The sequence below is a fragment of the Lacerta agilis genome, chromosome 2 (genome assembly GCF_009819535.1).
Source record: "Lacerta agilis isolate rLacAgi1 chromosome 2, rLacAgi1.pri, whole genome shotgun sequence".
NCBI lineage: Eukaryota > Metazoa > Chordata > Lepidosauria > Squamata > Lacertidae > Lacerta > Lacerta agilis.
In genome coordinates this window covers 116,694,019-116,711,775 of record NC_046313.1, presented here as the reverse complement: position 1 = coordinate 116,711,775, position 17,757 = coordinate 116,694,019, and the positions used below count along the sequence as shown (strand labels likewise).

Below are 17,757 nucleotides of genomic sequence, written 5' to 3'. Positions count from 1 at the left end.
CTTCCGGCCAGAGTTCTTAATTATATTAATTATATTTATTTTAGTGTATTTTGTAATAAGAACTCCAACTTTATTTATGATTTTGGATTTATGCAAGCCTGAATTGTTTTGTCATATTCTGGAGCACCTAGCAAACCACTGGCAACACTATCAGCAAAGACTTCAAGATTCAAATGTGAGTGGCAGTTGGAATTACTATTCACCATACAAAGTGATGAGCAGACTGAGTTTTTGTTTGTATGTACTTGATAGCACAAGTGGAGCTTCCAGCAAAAAGGTTGCAGTATAATGCTCCTGTTCCTGGTTCCAGACAGCCATGCCCTTTTCCAGTATGCTCCATTCCATTTCCCCTCCCATCTTCCCAATTACCCTAAACCACTAGTGTTCTGTGGGCAGCAAGTGCATTTCCCTGGCCCCACTTAGGACCTACTACTTCTCCTTGGTGCGTTTTACGCACAGAAAGATCACTTCTTGCCAAGAGTTCCCTTGGTATGCTGCATATTTTAAGGACCCACCTTATTTCTGTCATTTTAAGTTGTTTCAAACTGTTTTTAATATTGTGTAATACTGTACCCCCCTTCATGGATCACTGCCTTGTCGTGGCGAAGGGGCTTGAATTACTCAGGGAAGTTATGGACAGGTCAAGATGGACAGGTCATAGTGGAGAGTTTGGACCAAACGTGATCCACCTGGAGAAGGAACTGGCAAGCCACTCCAGTATCCCTGCCAAGAAAACTCCATGGACAAAGACAACAGGCATATAAAAGTTATGACGCTGGAAGATGAGACCCTCAGGTCGGAAGGCGTCCAACATGCTACTGGGGAAGAGCGGAGGACAAGTACAAGTAGATTCAGAGCTGATGAAGCGGCTGGGCCAAAGCCGAAAGGACGCTCAGTTGCGGATATGCCTGGAAGCACAAGGAGAAGGGGACGACAGAGGATGAGATGGTTGGACAGTGTTCTCGAAGCTACTAACATGAGTTTGGCCAAACTGCGAGAGGCAGCGAAGGATAGGTGTGCCTGGCGTGCTCTGGTCCATGGGGTCACGAAGAGTCGGACACAACTGAACGACAGAACAACAACAATTCTGTACCAGTACAGTAGAACCTTGGTTCTCGAACCTAATTCGTTCCGGAAGTCCATTCGACTCCCAAAACCGTTTGAAAAGCAAGGCACGCCTTCCAATTGGCTGCAGGAGCTTCCTGCATTCAAGCGGAAGTCGGCATCGGACGTTCAGCTTCCAAAAAAAACGTTCAAAAACTGGAACACTTCCAGGTTTTTGGCATTCGGGTTCGTCAACTAAGCCGTTCGAGAACCAAGGTGCCACTGTACCAGTGTGGTTTTAATCGATGTTGCCTGCCCAGGGACTGTAGGGTGAAGGACAGGTTAAATAAACTGCAACAAGACAAGAAAAGATTACCTGTGATAGCAAACTTTTAAGGAAAACATTTTGCAACAGTGGCTTCACCATCTCGTTTTCTAAAAGTGGTATGTGCCAGAACCTTGTTGTGGATGAAACATGTGTAAACTGAAATTACAAACTTCTCCGAGCTGAAAGGATTGCTGTTCTACAACCTCTGGCAAACAGGATTTATTGAAATCTGGAGAGTAGCTACTTGCCTTCTCCTACTACCTTTGTTACATGCAACCAGATGCGTCCTGCAGAGAGTAGCAGTCTTGGGTTTAAAATATTTGTCCATCCTATATGGCCAGCTTGGGCGAGTCTCATCATGATAGCAGATTAATCTGCACGTGAGGTAGTCATTATGGACCAAAGCTGTCAACTTTTTCCTTTTTAAAAGGGAATTTCCCCTATTCCGAATAGGATTCCTCACAAGAAAAGGGAAAAGTTGACAGCTATGTTATGGACACTCTGGCACCCTATTTGCAAAATTTAACAGTTCCAAAATACAGGTGCGCTTTCACTTCCACAAGATTAAACATACAGCCTTCAGCTGTACTTGAGGGTCGATTGCAAAAAAATTCTGCTGGAAAAACGGCTATGTACCTGTGGAGATGGCAGTATTGAGTCAGTGGCTCATGTGCTTCTGGCTTGCACTCTTTATAAAGATTTGAGGAGTGAGGTTATTACCCCTCTATTATCGTCCATGCCATTGCTGCCGTGTGCTTTTAGCAGATCAAGATGATCAGGTGACAGCAAAAACTGCAAGGATTTTAGCAGGAGCAATTAGAATAAGATCTATTATTTGATTATTGATGTAAACCCCCAAAATGTATTTTCTAGTGTTAAGCTTTTACCTCTGTCTTCAGTACATTTTATTTTATTGCTATGGCTAGTGGCTGATGCAAATAAAGATTCTTCTTCTGAGATAGAACAATTAGTCTTACCTGCGAAGGCAATTATCTGTGTGCATGGATGTCTGCTGTCATACTTCTCCCATTTTAATTTTTACAGGTCTGCCTGCAGGTCCATTGTTAGGCCACACGCAGTTCTTGTCATCTGAGTCTGTCATAGCTTTCCCCCCTGACTTTCCCTTCTCTTTGTGTCGTGTATTCCTTTAATGTCTTGACGTGCAATTGAAAGAAGTCCTCATGGGAGAATGTGGCAGAAACCTTCATGTCTCAACGTGTCTCAAATGCTGCAGAGTGTTCGCAACAGAGGATGGTGGCTAGAGAGAAATTTCGGGACCAGCTAATGGAATGGGGTGGGGGAAGCCATTTGCAAGATTCTCAATCATGCAGGAAGCCGCCACAGATACACAACGACCTTTCGTGTGGTGGCCCTTCCGTTACCTATTAGACAGGTACTGTCTCTGTTGCCTTCCCCGGCATCCACCAAACACTTTCCATTGTAAACAAACCTTTTAAATTGGAGATTTTTTTAATTCCCAGTCTGCCCCTGTATTGCAACTTTTAAAACTCTTTTCAATATATATATTTATTTATTTTATTTACATCTCGCCTTTCTCCCAACGCAGGACCCAAGGCGTCTCACAGCAGAAATTGAAACAGATACAACAAAAAGCACACTATATGGATATTTAAAAAGCAATTCAGTAAGTGACCCTATTAAAAACAGCGATGAAAACCATTTAAAAGCATTGCTTTCCCCCCAAAGGTCTGTTTCTTTTTTATTCCATATTTTTATTCCATGTTTTAAGTTATGGAATTGGTTTTAATTGTTTTATATATAACGTTTTTACACTTTTCATGTTTGATAGTTGAAAACTTTTATTTTATAACGGTCTGTTTTATTGTTGTAATTATTGTTTTGTTGTTATTTTCTGTAACCCTGCCTGGGAGCTTATGGTAAAAGGTGAGTAAGAAATCTAACGAATAAGCAAATGAAACAAAGCCCCTCCCCCAGTCTTGCAGAAGAAACCCCGTTATGTCCAAGAGGAGCTTTTTGCCACGCTCCAGGCATTTACATCATTTGTCCTTTGCGGGCTCTTTGATGTGAAGCTCTTTTCATATTCTAGGCAATTTCAATCCCGACGTGAAATCCAGAGGTGGATTCTTTCAAGGGAAGGAAGGTTGCAACTCCAGGATTTTTCCCACACTCCGTGCACTAAAAATGGCTTCTGCCCCGTGTGCCTTCTTTGATGTACTGTAAGGCAGTCGTTTACAGTACAACTCACGCTGAAGCTTTCCCCCCACACTAAATACATTTAAAAATGGTTTCACCCCTTTGCGAGTTCTTTGATGTACATTAAGGGAGGTGGTGCAGCTGAAGCTATTCTCGGGGTTGGTTCAGAGGAAGCAGCCAACTTCAAGCTGTTGGTACTAACATATAAGACCCTATACAATTCGGGACCAGGTTACTCAAGAGACCGCCTTATCCCTTACAAACCCCGCAGATTGCTGTGGTCTGCAGGAGTTTCTCCTGTGGAGTCCCAAAAATCTCAGAAGCCTGCTCTGCAATAACTCAAGAGATGGGCTTTTAGTGGGCTGCCCCCGTCCTGTGGAATAGCATTCCTGTTGAGATATGACAGGCGCCCATGGTCTGCACTTTCTGGAAACAGCTGAAGACACTTTTGCTCCAATAGGCTTTTGCCAGCTGGATAAATGGGGTCCTTGCCACGACTGTCCAGTTGGTAAAGGTTTTAGTCTTGTTTTAAATGTATTTGGTTTGTTTTTGTTTTTTTGGTGGTTTTAACTGTTTGCCATTATCTTATGTGTAAATTGCCTTGAGACGGTGGTTTAGAAAGCGATTAATAAATCAACAGTGGCAGTAGTAATAATAATAAGATAAGAATAAGCGTAATTAAATGCTTTCTCCCCTGTGTGGATTCTTAGATGGCCAGCAAGGCCACCACTCTGGCTGAAGCTTTTTCGCTCTCCATGCATTTAAATGGTTTCTCTCCCGTGTGGGTTCTTTGATGTACTGTAAGGCTGCTGCGCACACTGAAGCTCTTCCCACACTCCATGCACTTGAAGGGCTTCTCCCCTGTGTGGGTTCTTCGATGTTTAGTAAGGTGATGGCTCCGCCTGAAGTTCTTCCCGCACTCCAGGCATTTAAACGGTTTCTCCCCCGTGTGAGTTCTTTGATGAGAGGCAAGGTTGCCGCACTGGCTAAAACACATCCCGCACTCCATACACTTGAACGGCTTCTCCCCTGTGTGAGTTCTCCGATGAGCAGTAAGGTTGCCGCTTTGACTGAAGGTCTTCCCGCATTCCATGCATTTAAAGGGCTTCTTGCCGGTGTGTGTCCTTTCGTGCAAAGCAAGGCTGCTGCTCACTCTAAACCCCTTCCCACATTGCATGCATTTAAAGGATTTCTCCCCACTGTGCGTTCTTTGATGCAAACCCTGAGAAGTGGAGGGTTTCTTCATGCCGTGCTTTGTCAGGTTTCGTTCCGGCGTTTTTGGCCCCTCACTTTCCCCACACATCTCTTTTTCCGCTTCGCACTTGATGGTTGCTGCCATCTGTTGTTCCCTGTAAATTTCATTGGCCTGCCCGGCATCTGCTGGGGGTGGGAAGGGGAAGGGAAACACATTTGAAAAGCAAAGGATCTCATCATTGATCAAGTCCAATTAGATGTTTCTTAAGATTTTTTGCATCTCTACAATTTCTCCTCTTTTTCTTCTTTTCCCCTGCTGAAATCAAGGCGGCTTTCCTTATATGCTACACTCAGACAACCACCTCAATTCCTTTCTGATCCATAGATCACTTGATGTCACTAATCTGCCTGCCCTCGAGTGGTATACAGATACTCGGGTTTTTGTGTAGTCCGGCAAGGCCGAATTTCAAACCCTCATAACTCAAAAATGGGACGAGGTAAAATAATTAAAATTTCAGATTTAAACTTAGTTTTGATCATTCAACAAGTGTACAAAGTATTAAGAAAACTGGATGGCATGGGGTAAAAAAATTGGATCACTTGAAATTCATATAAAACATCAGAGTGGTTTACAACTGTACATAGGTAAAGGTAAAGGGACTCCTGACTGTTAGGTCCAGTCGCGGACGACTCTGAGGCTGCGGCGCTCATCTCACTTTAATGGCCGAGGGAGCCGGTGTACAGCTTCCGGGTCATGTGGCCAGCATGACTAAGCCGCTTTCTGGCGAACCAGAGCAGCGCACGGAAACGCCGTTTACCTTCCCGCTGCAGTGGTACCTATTTATCTACTTGCACTTTGACGTGCTTTCGAACTGCTAGGTTGGCAGGAGCAGGGACCGAGCAACGGGAGCTCACCCTGTCAAACTGCCGACCTTCTGATCGGCAAGCCCTAGGCTCCGTGGTTTAACCCATAGCGCCACCCTCGTCCTTACAATTGTACATAAAATTGTACATAAAACTGGGCAATTAAAAAGAAATAAAGAAGTTAAAAACAGACACCAATTAACCATTTTGCGAAGATGTATTCTTAATCACTTGCCTAGGTCTGGTTTTCAGCAGGCATTTAAAAGCTGAAACAGAAGGCACGTGCTGAATCTCTATTGGCAGAGTATTCCACAATGAAGGCTCAGTTTCTTTTTGTTGTCGTGTGACCCTCGCCAATTTGAGGAACGACCAATGACACTTCTGATGATGATCTCAGTGATCAAGGTGAGATACAAGGGTTCAAGTGGTCCCTGAGGTAACTGGGACTTCCAAGTTGCTTTTGGCTTTGTAAAATAATGCAAGGACCTTGAACCTGGCTCAGCAGCAGATGGGCGGCCACTGCGGATGTTTTAACCATGTTGCCACATGTTCTTGGCCACATGCCTCCATCAACAGTCTGCCTGCCTCATTCTGCACCAGCCGGAGCTTCTAAACCAGTCTCAAAGCAAGCCCCATATAGGGCACATCGTAGTAATCCAGCCTTGAGGCTATCTAAGCACAGACCACAGTGGTCAGGCTACCCCTGTCCAAGAATGGCTGTAGTTGGCAAACCGGACGGATCTGGTAAAAGGCACGCCTAGCCACAAAGGGGACTTGGGCCTGTAGTGACAGAAATGAAATAAGAAGAGGGTTTGAGGGGAAATATGAAGTGCAGCAAGGCTGTGGAAGAGGCCATAGCGGGCACAGCTCACGACTCCGTGGTTCCTATAAATTTCGGCTGCAGTCAAAACAGCTGGCTGGATACAAATAAAGGAACGCAGGAAGCTGACTTGCACGGTCCCGGGAACTCAGTACTGGCTACCCCGACTGGCAGCTGCTCTGAAGGGTTTCAGACAAACACGCTACTTGAAGATTATAGGGATTAATCCTAGGAACATCTTCATGCAAATCAAGTGCTTTACCACTGAGCTATGGCCTTGCCCCCAGAGCAAGGATGGTCCAAGACGAACACTGTGCAGATTTACAATGTTGCTCCAAACCAGGCATAGGCAAACTCGGCCCTCCAGATGTTTTGGGACTACAACTCCCATGATCCCTAGCTAACAGGACCAGTGGTCAGGGATGATGGGAACTGTAGTCCCAAAACATCTGGAGGGCCGAGTTTGCCTATGCCTGCTCTAAACTACTTGGGGAATTCCTCACCGGTTAACCAACAGCTGGCTTTGCATTTCACTGGCAACCTTTGAACTTAGCCACAGATATGGAATCACGGTTTTGCTCCTAAGATATCTCCTGTTTTCAAAATCCGTACCTGCAGACCTCTCCCCTTCATTAGAGCCCCGTCCAAGTGGATCTCGTCCTTGCAGCCAGGAGATGAAGTGCGGCTTGGAAATTTCTTTAAAATAAACAGACAGGCTTGTTGGTCCATCCCACACTTCTAACAGGTGCTCCCTATACACCCACGGCACTGTGGAAGCCAATCTAGCTAGTTTAATTTTGGGAATATCCCAGAAGATGGGAGGAGAAACTTCAGCCTGGAGACTACCCCTTCTCTTTTATCCAAAGAGCCCTGCTGGATTAGACCAAAGGCCTATAGCCCAGCTTCCTCATCACCCCTCTGAAACTTTTGCTCCCTTGATTCCAAAGACAGCGTATAGCCATCATGGCACCCTGGGAGAAAGGATGGGATTGAAATTTAAAAAATGAACGGTAGCCGCCATTGAGAACTTTCTTCTTAAACCCCTTTTAAATCCATCCACTAGGAGAACACACAGCCAGATGGGAAAATCTCTCCTAGATTATCATTACTCAGGAATGAAGCAAATGCTTCAATTCCCAGACCAGAAAAAAGGGAATTGCACAGCTAAGTATCTACCTGCTGGTGTCTCCCTGTTTTTGGGTTCCTGGATAAATGGATATTCTCCTCCTCCCCAACAGGAAGTGAAGTTTGGTTCTACCAAGGAAACAGACGAGACTAGTTAGTTTGGTTCGCACTCAGCCATTCCAGATCGAGCCTTCTGAAGGTTAAGAAGAGTTATAATTCTTCACCGCCTGAATTGAAGAGGCCTGTATGGTCCCAGCAGCACCGGTCAGGCACGGACTGTCTCAAGACAGACGGAGGCCAACAAAATCACACTAGGATTAAATCACAGAGTATTGTTATGTTATCTCGGACCAATCGGGCATGACTCAACAGCACCACCAGTTTAGAGGGGTCATTCAAATTCTACGAGCTGAGATGATAACCGAAAAGAGAGCACAGCGATGAATGGGACCAATAGTAAATTCATACCTTCGCCATCAATGGGTCAAGAGGGGAAATGGTGCCCTTACCTAGAGAGGCCACCGTCTCATAATTCCTCTCCATGACTTCCCTCTGCAGAGCTCTTTGGCTGGGATCCATCATAGCCCATTCCCCCACCGTGAAGCACACAGCCACCTCCCTGAAGGTCGCCAGACCCTGGAGGAAGAGGAGGAAACGTACAACATTTGTCAATGTGCACAATTCTCCCGATTCAAATGGGGAATTGCTTAATCAGGAGCTTGGAAGGGGCTGCGGCTCATTAGAAACCTGCAGTTCCCCAAACCAAGAGCAGGCATGGAAACTGGACTCCTGGCAGATGGAGGAATTTTACTGGTTATTGGGGTGGGGGTGGGGGTGGAATTGACAAACACCTGGGAATGTAAGGAAAAAGAAGGCACCTTTTATCATATGTGGTGGAAGTGTAAGGTAATAAAATAATTTTGGGAAATGATATATAATGAGTTGAAAAAATGTTTAAAATAACCTTTTCTTTTTAAAAAAATAATGAAGCCTTCCTTTTAGGTGCCAAAATCCCAAGGGAGCAGAAAAGACTATTTATGTATGCAACACAGCTGCCCAGATGTTATTGCCCCAGAGGTGGAAAGAAGGTAAATCCCCTACCAGAGAAGAATGGGAGATCAAGTTGATGGATTATGCCGAAATGGCTAAAATGACCAGAAGAATCAGAAATCAGGAAGACCAAAATTTTAATAAGGAATGGGGAAAACTTATAATTTATCTTAAAAACCATTGTAAACAGTTAAAACCGTTAGCAGGATTGGAATAACACTCGTAGTTTAATGGTGAATTTTGGACACAATGGAGGGGTAAAAGATTTGGATTATTAAAAAATATGCAGGAGGAAAGGACTAACAATAAGACCCACAAAGGGGAGGAGGGAAGCCCAGGAGATTCTTTGGGATCTTGTTTCTATGTTGAATGTTGACTGTAAAATTTTAATCTGAAAAACCAAATAAATAAATTTATACGTTTAAAAAAATGAAATTACAGGCTAGTGAGCTTAACCAATATACTAGTAACATTGCGAGAAATTATTGCTGAAGACAGTTAGCAAGGATTTGTTGTCACTGTAAAATTTTAATCTGAAAAACCAAATAAATACGGTAAATAAATCGACAAACTAACAGCCTTCTCACAGCGCACATTTAAAAGTATGGAAGTTACTCCCCCAGGAGACAGAGATGAATACCAACTTGGACATCTTCAAAAGAGGATTAGATAAATCCATGGAGGTTAAAGTAGATACTAGTCATGATGGCTATGCTCTGGCCCCATCATGGGAGGCAGTAATGTTCTGAATAGCATTTGCTGGAAGCCGCAGGAGGGGAAAGAGAATGCTCTTAGGAAGGCGTCCTGTTTTCAGGTTTCCCACAGGCATCTGGTTGGCCACTGTGAGAAGAGGATGCCAGACTAGAGGGGCCACTGGCCAGATCCACCAGGGATCCTGGAAACTTACAGGTTAGATATTTCAAAACTCTGAAGGTGGGACTCAAAAGAGAAAACATCTTCTTGTGCTTAAGACATGTCTTTTATAGGTTCAAAACTCTTTTAGATCCAGCCTCTATACTGCCAAGCTTTTAGGCTTTGTGATTTATTATTATTATTTGAATTTATATACCACCCTATACCTGGGGGTCTCAGGGCAGTTCAAAGAATAAAATCCATATCTATGAAGTCATGTAAACCCTCATTTCTCTTGATCTCAGCTAAGTCCATGTCTCCTAGATCCTACTCCTGGTCTGAAACTAGTTCTCTGACACCCGAATTTAATTTTTAACCTATTTTACCTTATTCATCCCAGGAGGGAGATTTGTTCTGAACCAGACCCACCACAGCTCCTCTTGACTCCACCCCCCCCCTCACCACCTGTTTGAAACATAGCTGTCAACCCTCCTTGCTGTTTCCCAATGCTATAATAAGGGAATTTCCCACAAAAAAGGAAAAGGTTGACAGCTATAGTTTGAAAGCCACCTTTTTATTTTAAGTGCCAACCATCTGGTTCCGTCTTGGTTGAAGTGGATAGTGCGTCTTTTATGAAAACTGCTTAGAGGCTTTTGCACAGCAATTCCGTTTCATAAAATAAAATGGAATTGTTTTACTCAGGCCTGTGGTCTGACCCCCTCCCTCCACCAGCACCTTTTCCTTCACAACGTCCAGAAATGGGCTCAGATCACCGACAGATCTATTGCCAAACAGGGACACATACATTTAAGAGGCCCTCTTCCTAAACATTAGGAAGAACTTCCTGACAGTGAGAGCTGTTAGACAGTGGAATTTGCTGCCAAGGAGTGTGGTGGAGTCTCCTTCTTTGGAGGTCTTTAAGCAGAGGCTTGACAGCCATCTGTCAGGAATGCTTTGATGGTGTTTCCTGCTTGGCAGGGGGTTGGACTGGATGGCCCTTGGGGTCTCTTCCAACTCTAGGATTCTATGATTCAAACATGGATATGCCCAAAGGAGAGGCTGGCAGCGCCAGCAGAGAAAGACCCTCAGCACCCCTCTGCTGGGCCAATCCTGCAAGAGTAAGCCGAGGTCCACCCTGTGGCTTTGATCCCCCACCCCAAACAAATACCATAGTTGACACCTAGAAAAAAACGCCCCCTCCCTCCACCAAATCCGGCTGAGGAGGAGGCATTTCATAGATCACAGAGTCACATAGCTGCAAAGGAAAACAAGGGTCATCTGATGTTGGAGGAGGGTAACATCCCTGTTCTCATCGGAGAAATGTTGGAGCCGTTCTTGGTGTCAGAAAGTCCTTCGCAATGTTCCAGTTACAGGTTGGTCTGCCATAGTCAAAAGAAAATAAAATTTAAAAAAATTCCTTCCAGTAGCACCTTAGTGACCAACTAAGTTTGTTCTTGGTATGAGCTTTCGTGTGCATGCACACGAAAGCTCATACCAAGAACAAACTTAGTTGGTCACTAAGGTGCTACTGGAAGGAATTTATTTATCTTCCCAATGTTATTTATCCACTTTCCTCCAGCCTCCGCTGGGAAGAGCTAGTTTCAAATCCCCTCCGGCCAAGGCAGAGGGAATCGGACCAGGCACTTTTTCAGCTCGGGGGCGGGGGAGGGAGGAACCCGGAAGGCACCTCCCCCCACACACCCTCCCCTCCTCTCTTTGGGGTGCAAACAAACCCAGCGCTGCCCTTCCCTGCAGCCTGCAACCTGCCCAACCTCCTGAAAGGCTGTTTTCCTAGGAAAACAGGAAGCTGCTTTTATGGATCGTGGGTGCCTTTTGCCCAGTGCTGTCAGCAGCAGCCCAGGGTTTCAGGAAGGGAGTCTCCCCCCCACCCCCCAGGGATGGAAGTAGGGGCCTCCTGCTGGAAGCAAAAGTCCTGGCTCCCCAACCTCCCCTCTTCCTTGTTGTTGTTGTTGTTGTTCAGTCGTGTCCGACTCTTCGTGACCCCATGGACCAGAGCACGCCAGGCACGCCTATCCTTCACTGCCTCCCGCAGTTTGGCCAAACTCATGCCAGTCGCTTCGAGAACACTGTCCAACCACCTCATCCTCTGTCGTCCCCTTCTCCTTGTGCCCTCCATCTTTCCCAACATCAGGGTCTTTTCCAGGGAGTCTTCTCTTCTCATGAGGTGGCCAAAGTACTGGAGCCTCAACTTCAGGATCTGTCCTTCCAGTGAGCACTCAGGGCTGATTTCTTTGAGAATGGATAGGTTTGATCTTCTTGCAGTCCATGGGACTCTCAAGAGTCTCCTCCAGCACCCTCTTCCTTACCCTTTGAGGAATCTGGCGCCGCCGACTTCCTCCCCCCCTATCCTAACCTCCCCCGCCTTTTCTTTTTTTTTTTTTAGCAACCTCCTTCCTCTCCTTAGGAGCCCATAGGCGCCTTGCCTCGGCAGCTCGCAAAACCAGCACAGCAACAACACGCACACGCACCATGCACAACCCCACCCACCGCAAAGCTGCTTCCTCTGCAATAAGAGCTTCCCCGCCCGCCCCCCCCCCAAAATAAAAAAATAAAATAAAATAGCCCCAGCTGCACCACGTCCCCTTGTTTTGACCTGCAAAGGAGACGCTTGCAAAAGCGCATTTTTTAATATTATTTTTTTGCAACCCTGCCAGATGCGCTTTTGCAACGGGATCAACGACGCCGCGGATCCGGCCTTGCGGATTCCCGGAGAGGAGGAAGCGGGCAGGGCGGATCTCTTCCTCTCCTCGACGCCCCCGCACCCAAAAGCAAATCCCCAACCCCTAAGATTTTGCACCTCTTTGTCCTCCCGACTCTCCAGGACTGTTTCTCTTCCCGGAATATGCAAGGGAAATAGGGGGTGCCTTCTTCTTCCCCCCCTTCGAGGCTGCCTCTCCTCCTCCTCCTCCTCCTCCTTTTTTTATATAAAAAAATAATAATTTAAAAAAAATTCCCCAACTTCCTGCCTCTCTAGGAAGCAAAGCGCGACTCGTTTTTTACCCTTTGGAGGACTGAGTGGCAGAAGGCGCCTCCCCCCACCCCTCCCTTCCCTCTCCGCCCGCCCCAGCCAGTTCTTGCAAGGGAAGAGGCTGCCCAGAAGTTTCTTTCTCCGCACCCCATTGTTAAATCACAGAATTGGAAGGGTTCCCTGAGGATCAACTAGTCCAACCCCCTGCAATGCAAAAAGATGCAGCTTCCTCATATGGAAATCGAACCCGCGACCCTGGTGTTGTCAGCACGAAGCTCTAACCAACTGAGCTATCCAGCAGGCACCCTTATTTCTGCTGCTGCTGCTGCTGTTGTTTTGTTTTGTTTGTTTTTTAAGTAATTCGATTTTGCAAATTGCAGTAGAGGACATAAAAAAAACAAGCCTTCCCATATCTCTCGTGTGTCCTCGTTAAAGTACAGGTGAAACTCGAAAAATTAGAATATCGTGGAAAAGTCCATTTATGTAAGCAATTGTTTTCATTAGCTACTGGAGTTTAATATATGAGATAGACTCGTGACACGCAAAGCGAGATATGCCAAGCCTTTGTTTGTCATAATTGTGATGATTATGGCGTACAGCTGATGAGAACCCCAAAGTTGAAATTGTTAATTTGGGGTTCTCATCAGCTGTACGCCATAATCATCGCAATTATAACAAATAAAGGCTTGACATAAATCGCTTTGCATGTCATGAGTCTATCTCATATATAAGTTTCACCTTTTAAGTTGAATTACTGAAAGAAACGAACCTTTCCACAATATTCTAATTTTTCGAGTTTCACCTGTATGGTTGGAAAGAAGGGATCCGTAGCTCAGTGCATGCTGAAAGTCTCAGGTTGAATTCTCGACTGCATCCCCAAGAAGGGCTGGGAAAGACCCCCCCTGCTTAAAAGACCCCCCCCCCGGCCTGAAATCCTGCTGAGCTGCTGCCAGTCAGGGCTCATCCAGACTTGTCCTTGTACTGTGCCAAGGGTCCGAATGGTTTTCAGTTTGTCCCACGATTCCTAGGCATGGGTCCGGGTGGCTTTGCCCTTCCGCTTTCCCCAGGAAAACCTGCTCTTTAGTGGTAAATCGGAACAAATATCAATCATGATTGACATCGGCTCCGATTCAGCGGTAAAGATTAGCTTTCCCCAGGGGAAAGGCAAGTCTGGAGGTGAGTTCTTAGTGTAACCAGGGTTTCCCAAACTTGGCCCTCCAGCTGTTTTTGGGCTACAATTCCCACCATCCCTGACCACTGGTCCTGCTAGCTAGGGATGATGGGAGTTGTAGTCCAAAAAGCAGCAGAAGTGTAAAAATACTGAGCTAGATGGACCAAAGTTATAAGGCAGCTCCCTATGTTTGTTGAAGTCAAATAAACAATAAATAAAGCAATTATATAATATGGATCCTTCCAAAACCCAGCGTGGGTAGTTGGGAGGCCCCGAACTGAGCAGCTGTGATGTTTCCCCTCGCTTTCCACATACTGTGCATTATTTTACTTTCTGTATGACAGTGAGAAGCAGAACATGCTAATACCAATTAGCAATTAAAGCCCCCCCCCCCAACTTTTCCAGCCTCCAGCTTATTGACCTGGCTCCAATCAAGAGGAAATTGATAAGACATTTTCGGAGGAGTTTTGGGCCAGTGAAAATAGAGAGAAGAACTAAGGCAGGGGTCGCCAAACTTGCCTGGCCTCAGGCCGGTTCCTCCGGCGCCGATCGCGCGACGGAAATATCTTGTGTGCATGCGCAAGCATCATTTCCGGCGCACTTCTGGCGCGGCACTGGAAATAGCTTGTGTGCGTGCGCATGGGCCTCCGCAGACCCGGCAGTGCGCCGGAAATGATCCTTGCGCATGTGCAAAAGCTATTTCCGCACCGCACCAGAAGTGCACCGGAAATGACACTTGCGCATGCGTGCAAGCTATTTCCGGTGCTGCGCCGACCCGGAGGTGGGCAGCCGGGCCGGTAAGAGTGGCCGGCGGGAGTCGTCGGGGGCCGGATAATTGGCTTGCGTGGGCCGTAACCAGCCCACGGACCTTAGTTTGGGGACCCCTGAACTAAGGGGTCTACTTTTGGGAACGATGCAGTTAGTTATTTACATTTAAATTGGCATAACACCCCTTCATCCGCAGATCTCGGGGCAGTTCTCAGCGTGAAAATACACAGCATAAACCACAAAATACAAGAACAAACCAATAATCCCACCCCACCCCACCATCACGCAACCAAAGATCAAATCCCAAACGCTAGAGACACGTGGAAGTGGGAACATCGTTCTGAGCTACTCTTTGGGACCTCTGGGAAGCTGGGGTTTGTGTGCAAATTTGGCCATACCTGACCAGTCGGGCATTTCCAGCTTTTCCTGTTCTGGGGGTCCCCTGTGCAAACCCCTTTCCCTGGGGAAACAGGGGCTCTGGCAGGAGGATCCTAAGAATAGCCTCCTTGATCGTGGCCCATCTTGTCTAGCATCCTGTTCTCACAGCTGTCAACCAATGGGAATCCCATGACATGCTATCTCTCCTCCTGCGGTTTCCAGCAACTGGAATCGGGAAGCATGAGTATCATCAAGGTTGGCAGCCATTGACAGGCCTCTCCTCCATGCACCTCTCTTTTAAAGCCCACCAGGACTGGTGGCCTGGCCGTTTTCACCTCCCGAGGAAGCGAGTTCCATAGTTTAAACCACGCACTGCATGAAAAACAGTCCTTTATTATTATTTTTAATCTATCTTCAATCTCCCAACATCCAGCTTCGTTGGAGGTCCGCGAATCATGGAACTGGAAGGGACCGTACGGGTCCTCTAGTCCAACCCCCCGCAACCCAGGAATCTTTTGCATGACACGGGGCTCGAACCCACGACCCTGAGATTAAGAGTCTCCTCGTATATTTTCCCCCAAAAAACCTTAATCTTTCCGCATCGCCACCACATATGGATCATATCTCTATTGTTCATTCCGCATCTCCAACACACATTTGCTACACTTTTATACATTTTAGACAATCTTCTAGAAGGTGTGAGATACCAACGGTGGGCCATTTCTAACATGTTTTCTCTTATGTTGTAGTTTGCCGTGAATTTCAAATTCACCTTCCATAACTTTTCCCAGTCTTTAAACATAATTGAATGTCCCACGTCCTGTGCCCATTGTATCATTGAGACTTTAACTGTCTCATCCATTACTTCGTAATCCTGACAAAATAAAATAAAAAATTCCTTCCAGTAGCACCTTAGAGACCAACTAAGTTAGTTCTTGGTATGAGCTTTCGTGTGCATGCACACTTCTTCAGATACACTGAAACGGAAGTCACCAGACCCTTAAATATAGTGAAGGAGTGGGGAGGGGTATTACTCAGAAGGGTGGTGGGAATGGGTGATCAGCTGATAGGTGTGGAAAACCTGTTGACGACTGCAATTTTTACAGGGTCTTACAGGGAAAGGCAAGGGGTGAGATGGCTAAAGATAGCTTTGTCATGTATAATGAGATAAGAATCCAATGTTTTGTTCAGACCAGGTTTCTCCATGGTTTTACGTTTGGTGATTAGTTGCAATTCAGCCACTTCTCTTTCCAGTCTATTTCTGAAATTCCTTTGTATTTAGACAGCTACTTTGAGATCTTGTATAGAATGTCCTGGGAGACTGAAGTGTTCTCCTACTGGTTTCTCTGTCTTGTGATTCCTGGTATCAGATGTTTTCCACACCTACCAGCTGATCACCCATTCCCACCACCCTTCTGAGTAATACCCCTCCCCACTCCCTCACTATATTTAAGGGTCTGGTGATTTCCATTTCAGTGTATCTGAAGAAGTGTGCATGCACACGAAAGCTCATACCAATAACTAACGTGGTTGGTCTCTAAGGTGCTACTGGAAGGAATTTTTTATTTTGTTTTGTTTTGACTATGGCAGACCAACACGGCTACCTACCTGTAACTGGAACTTCGTAATCCTGAGATTAAGAGTCTCCTAGAATCATAGAGTTGGAAGAGACCACAAGGGCCATCCAGTCCAAACCCCTGCCAAGCAGGAAACACCATCAAAGCATTCCTGACAGATGGCTGTCAAGCCTCTTCTTAAGGACCTCCAAAGAAGGAGACTCCACCACACTCCTTGGCAGCAAATTCCACTGCCGAACAGCTCTTACTGTCAGGAAGTTCTTCCTAATGTTTAGGTGGAATCTTCTTTCTTGTAGTTTGAATCCATTGCCCCATGTCCGCTTCTCTGGAGCAGCAGAAAACAACCTTTCACCCTCCTCTATATGACATCCTTTTATATATTTGAACATGGCTATCATATCACCCCTTAACCTTCTCTTCTCCAGGCTAAACATACCCAGCTCCCTAAGCCGTTCCTCATAAGGCATCGTTTCCAGGCCTTTGACCATTTTGGTTGCCCTCCTCTGGACACCTTCCAGCTTGTCAGTATCCTTCTTGAACTGTGGTGCCCAGAACTGGACACAGTATTCCAGGTGAGGTCTGACCAGAGCGGAATACAGTGCTACTATTACTTCCCTTGATCTAGACGCTATACTCCTATTGATGCAGCCCAGAATTGCATTGGCTTTTTTAGCTGCTGCACCACACTGTTGACTCATGTCAAGTTTGTGATCTACCGAGACTCCTAGATCCTTTTCACATGTGCTGCTCTCAAGCCAGGTGTCACCCATCCTGTATTTGTGTCTTTCATTTTTTTTTGCCCAAGTGTAGTACTTTACATTTCTCCCTGTTAAAATTCATCTTGTTTGCTTTGGCCCAGTTCTCTAATCTGTTAAGGTCATTTTGAATTGTGATCCTGTCCTCAGGGGTATTAGCCACCCCTCCTAATTTGCTCTCAAGCCAGGTGTCACCCATCCTGTATTTGTGCCTTTTCTGCTTGACCCGCGGAGCTCTCTAGTGTGGCGGCAGGGAAACTGCGCTGCGCCTTGCACCCACTTTTCCCGTGCCACGACGCGTGTTTCCACCGTGTCGCCTCTCAACTCACCTTTCCTCTGAACTTAAAAAGTCCCAAGCGATGCAAACCTTTCTTGGCAGGGGGAGTTCCTTCCGCGTCTGCAAAAGCCTGCCCTCCGCGCAGGGATTGGGGGCGAGGGAGAGAGGGGTTCCCCCCCCCCTTGCAGAAGGGAATAAAGAGGGTGGGGAATACGGGAGACCCCCCAACAAATCCCGCACCCCTCCTCCAAGCCCCTTCCCTGGGAGCAGAGGACCAAGCGGAGGGAAGAAAGCTTGCAAGAGGAGGAGGAGGAGGAACCTCCAGGCTTGCAGAGAGCGGAGGCACACCTCCTGCCACTCAGTCCTCCGGGGTGAGGGGTGGGGTGGGGT

At 46.3% G+C, this 17,757-nt stretch overlaps 1 protein-coding gene across 1 annotated transcript; it reads right to left on the bottom strand.

Annotated features, from left to right (window-relative positions):
• Nucleotides 1–3,157: 3,157 nt before the first annotated feature.
• Nucleotides 3,158–17,580, bottom strand: LOC117042783 (zinc finger protein 665-like). The gene is made up of 5 exons (XM_033142429.1): nt 17,420–17,580; nt 8,060–8,186; nt 7,602–7,679; nt 7,038–7,121; nt 3,158–4,927 (listed from the first exon to the last, which is right to left on the bottom strand). The coding sequence occupies exons 2-5, from the start codon at nt 8,130–8,132 to the stop codon at nt 4,254–4,256; spliced, it is 909 nt and encodes a 302-aa protein (XP_032998320.1). The 5' UTR covers nt 8,133–8,186; nt 17,420–17,580; the 3' UTR covers nt 3,158–4,253.
• Between the last annotated feature and the right edge of the window lie 177 nt (nt 17,581–17,757).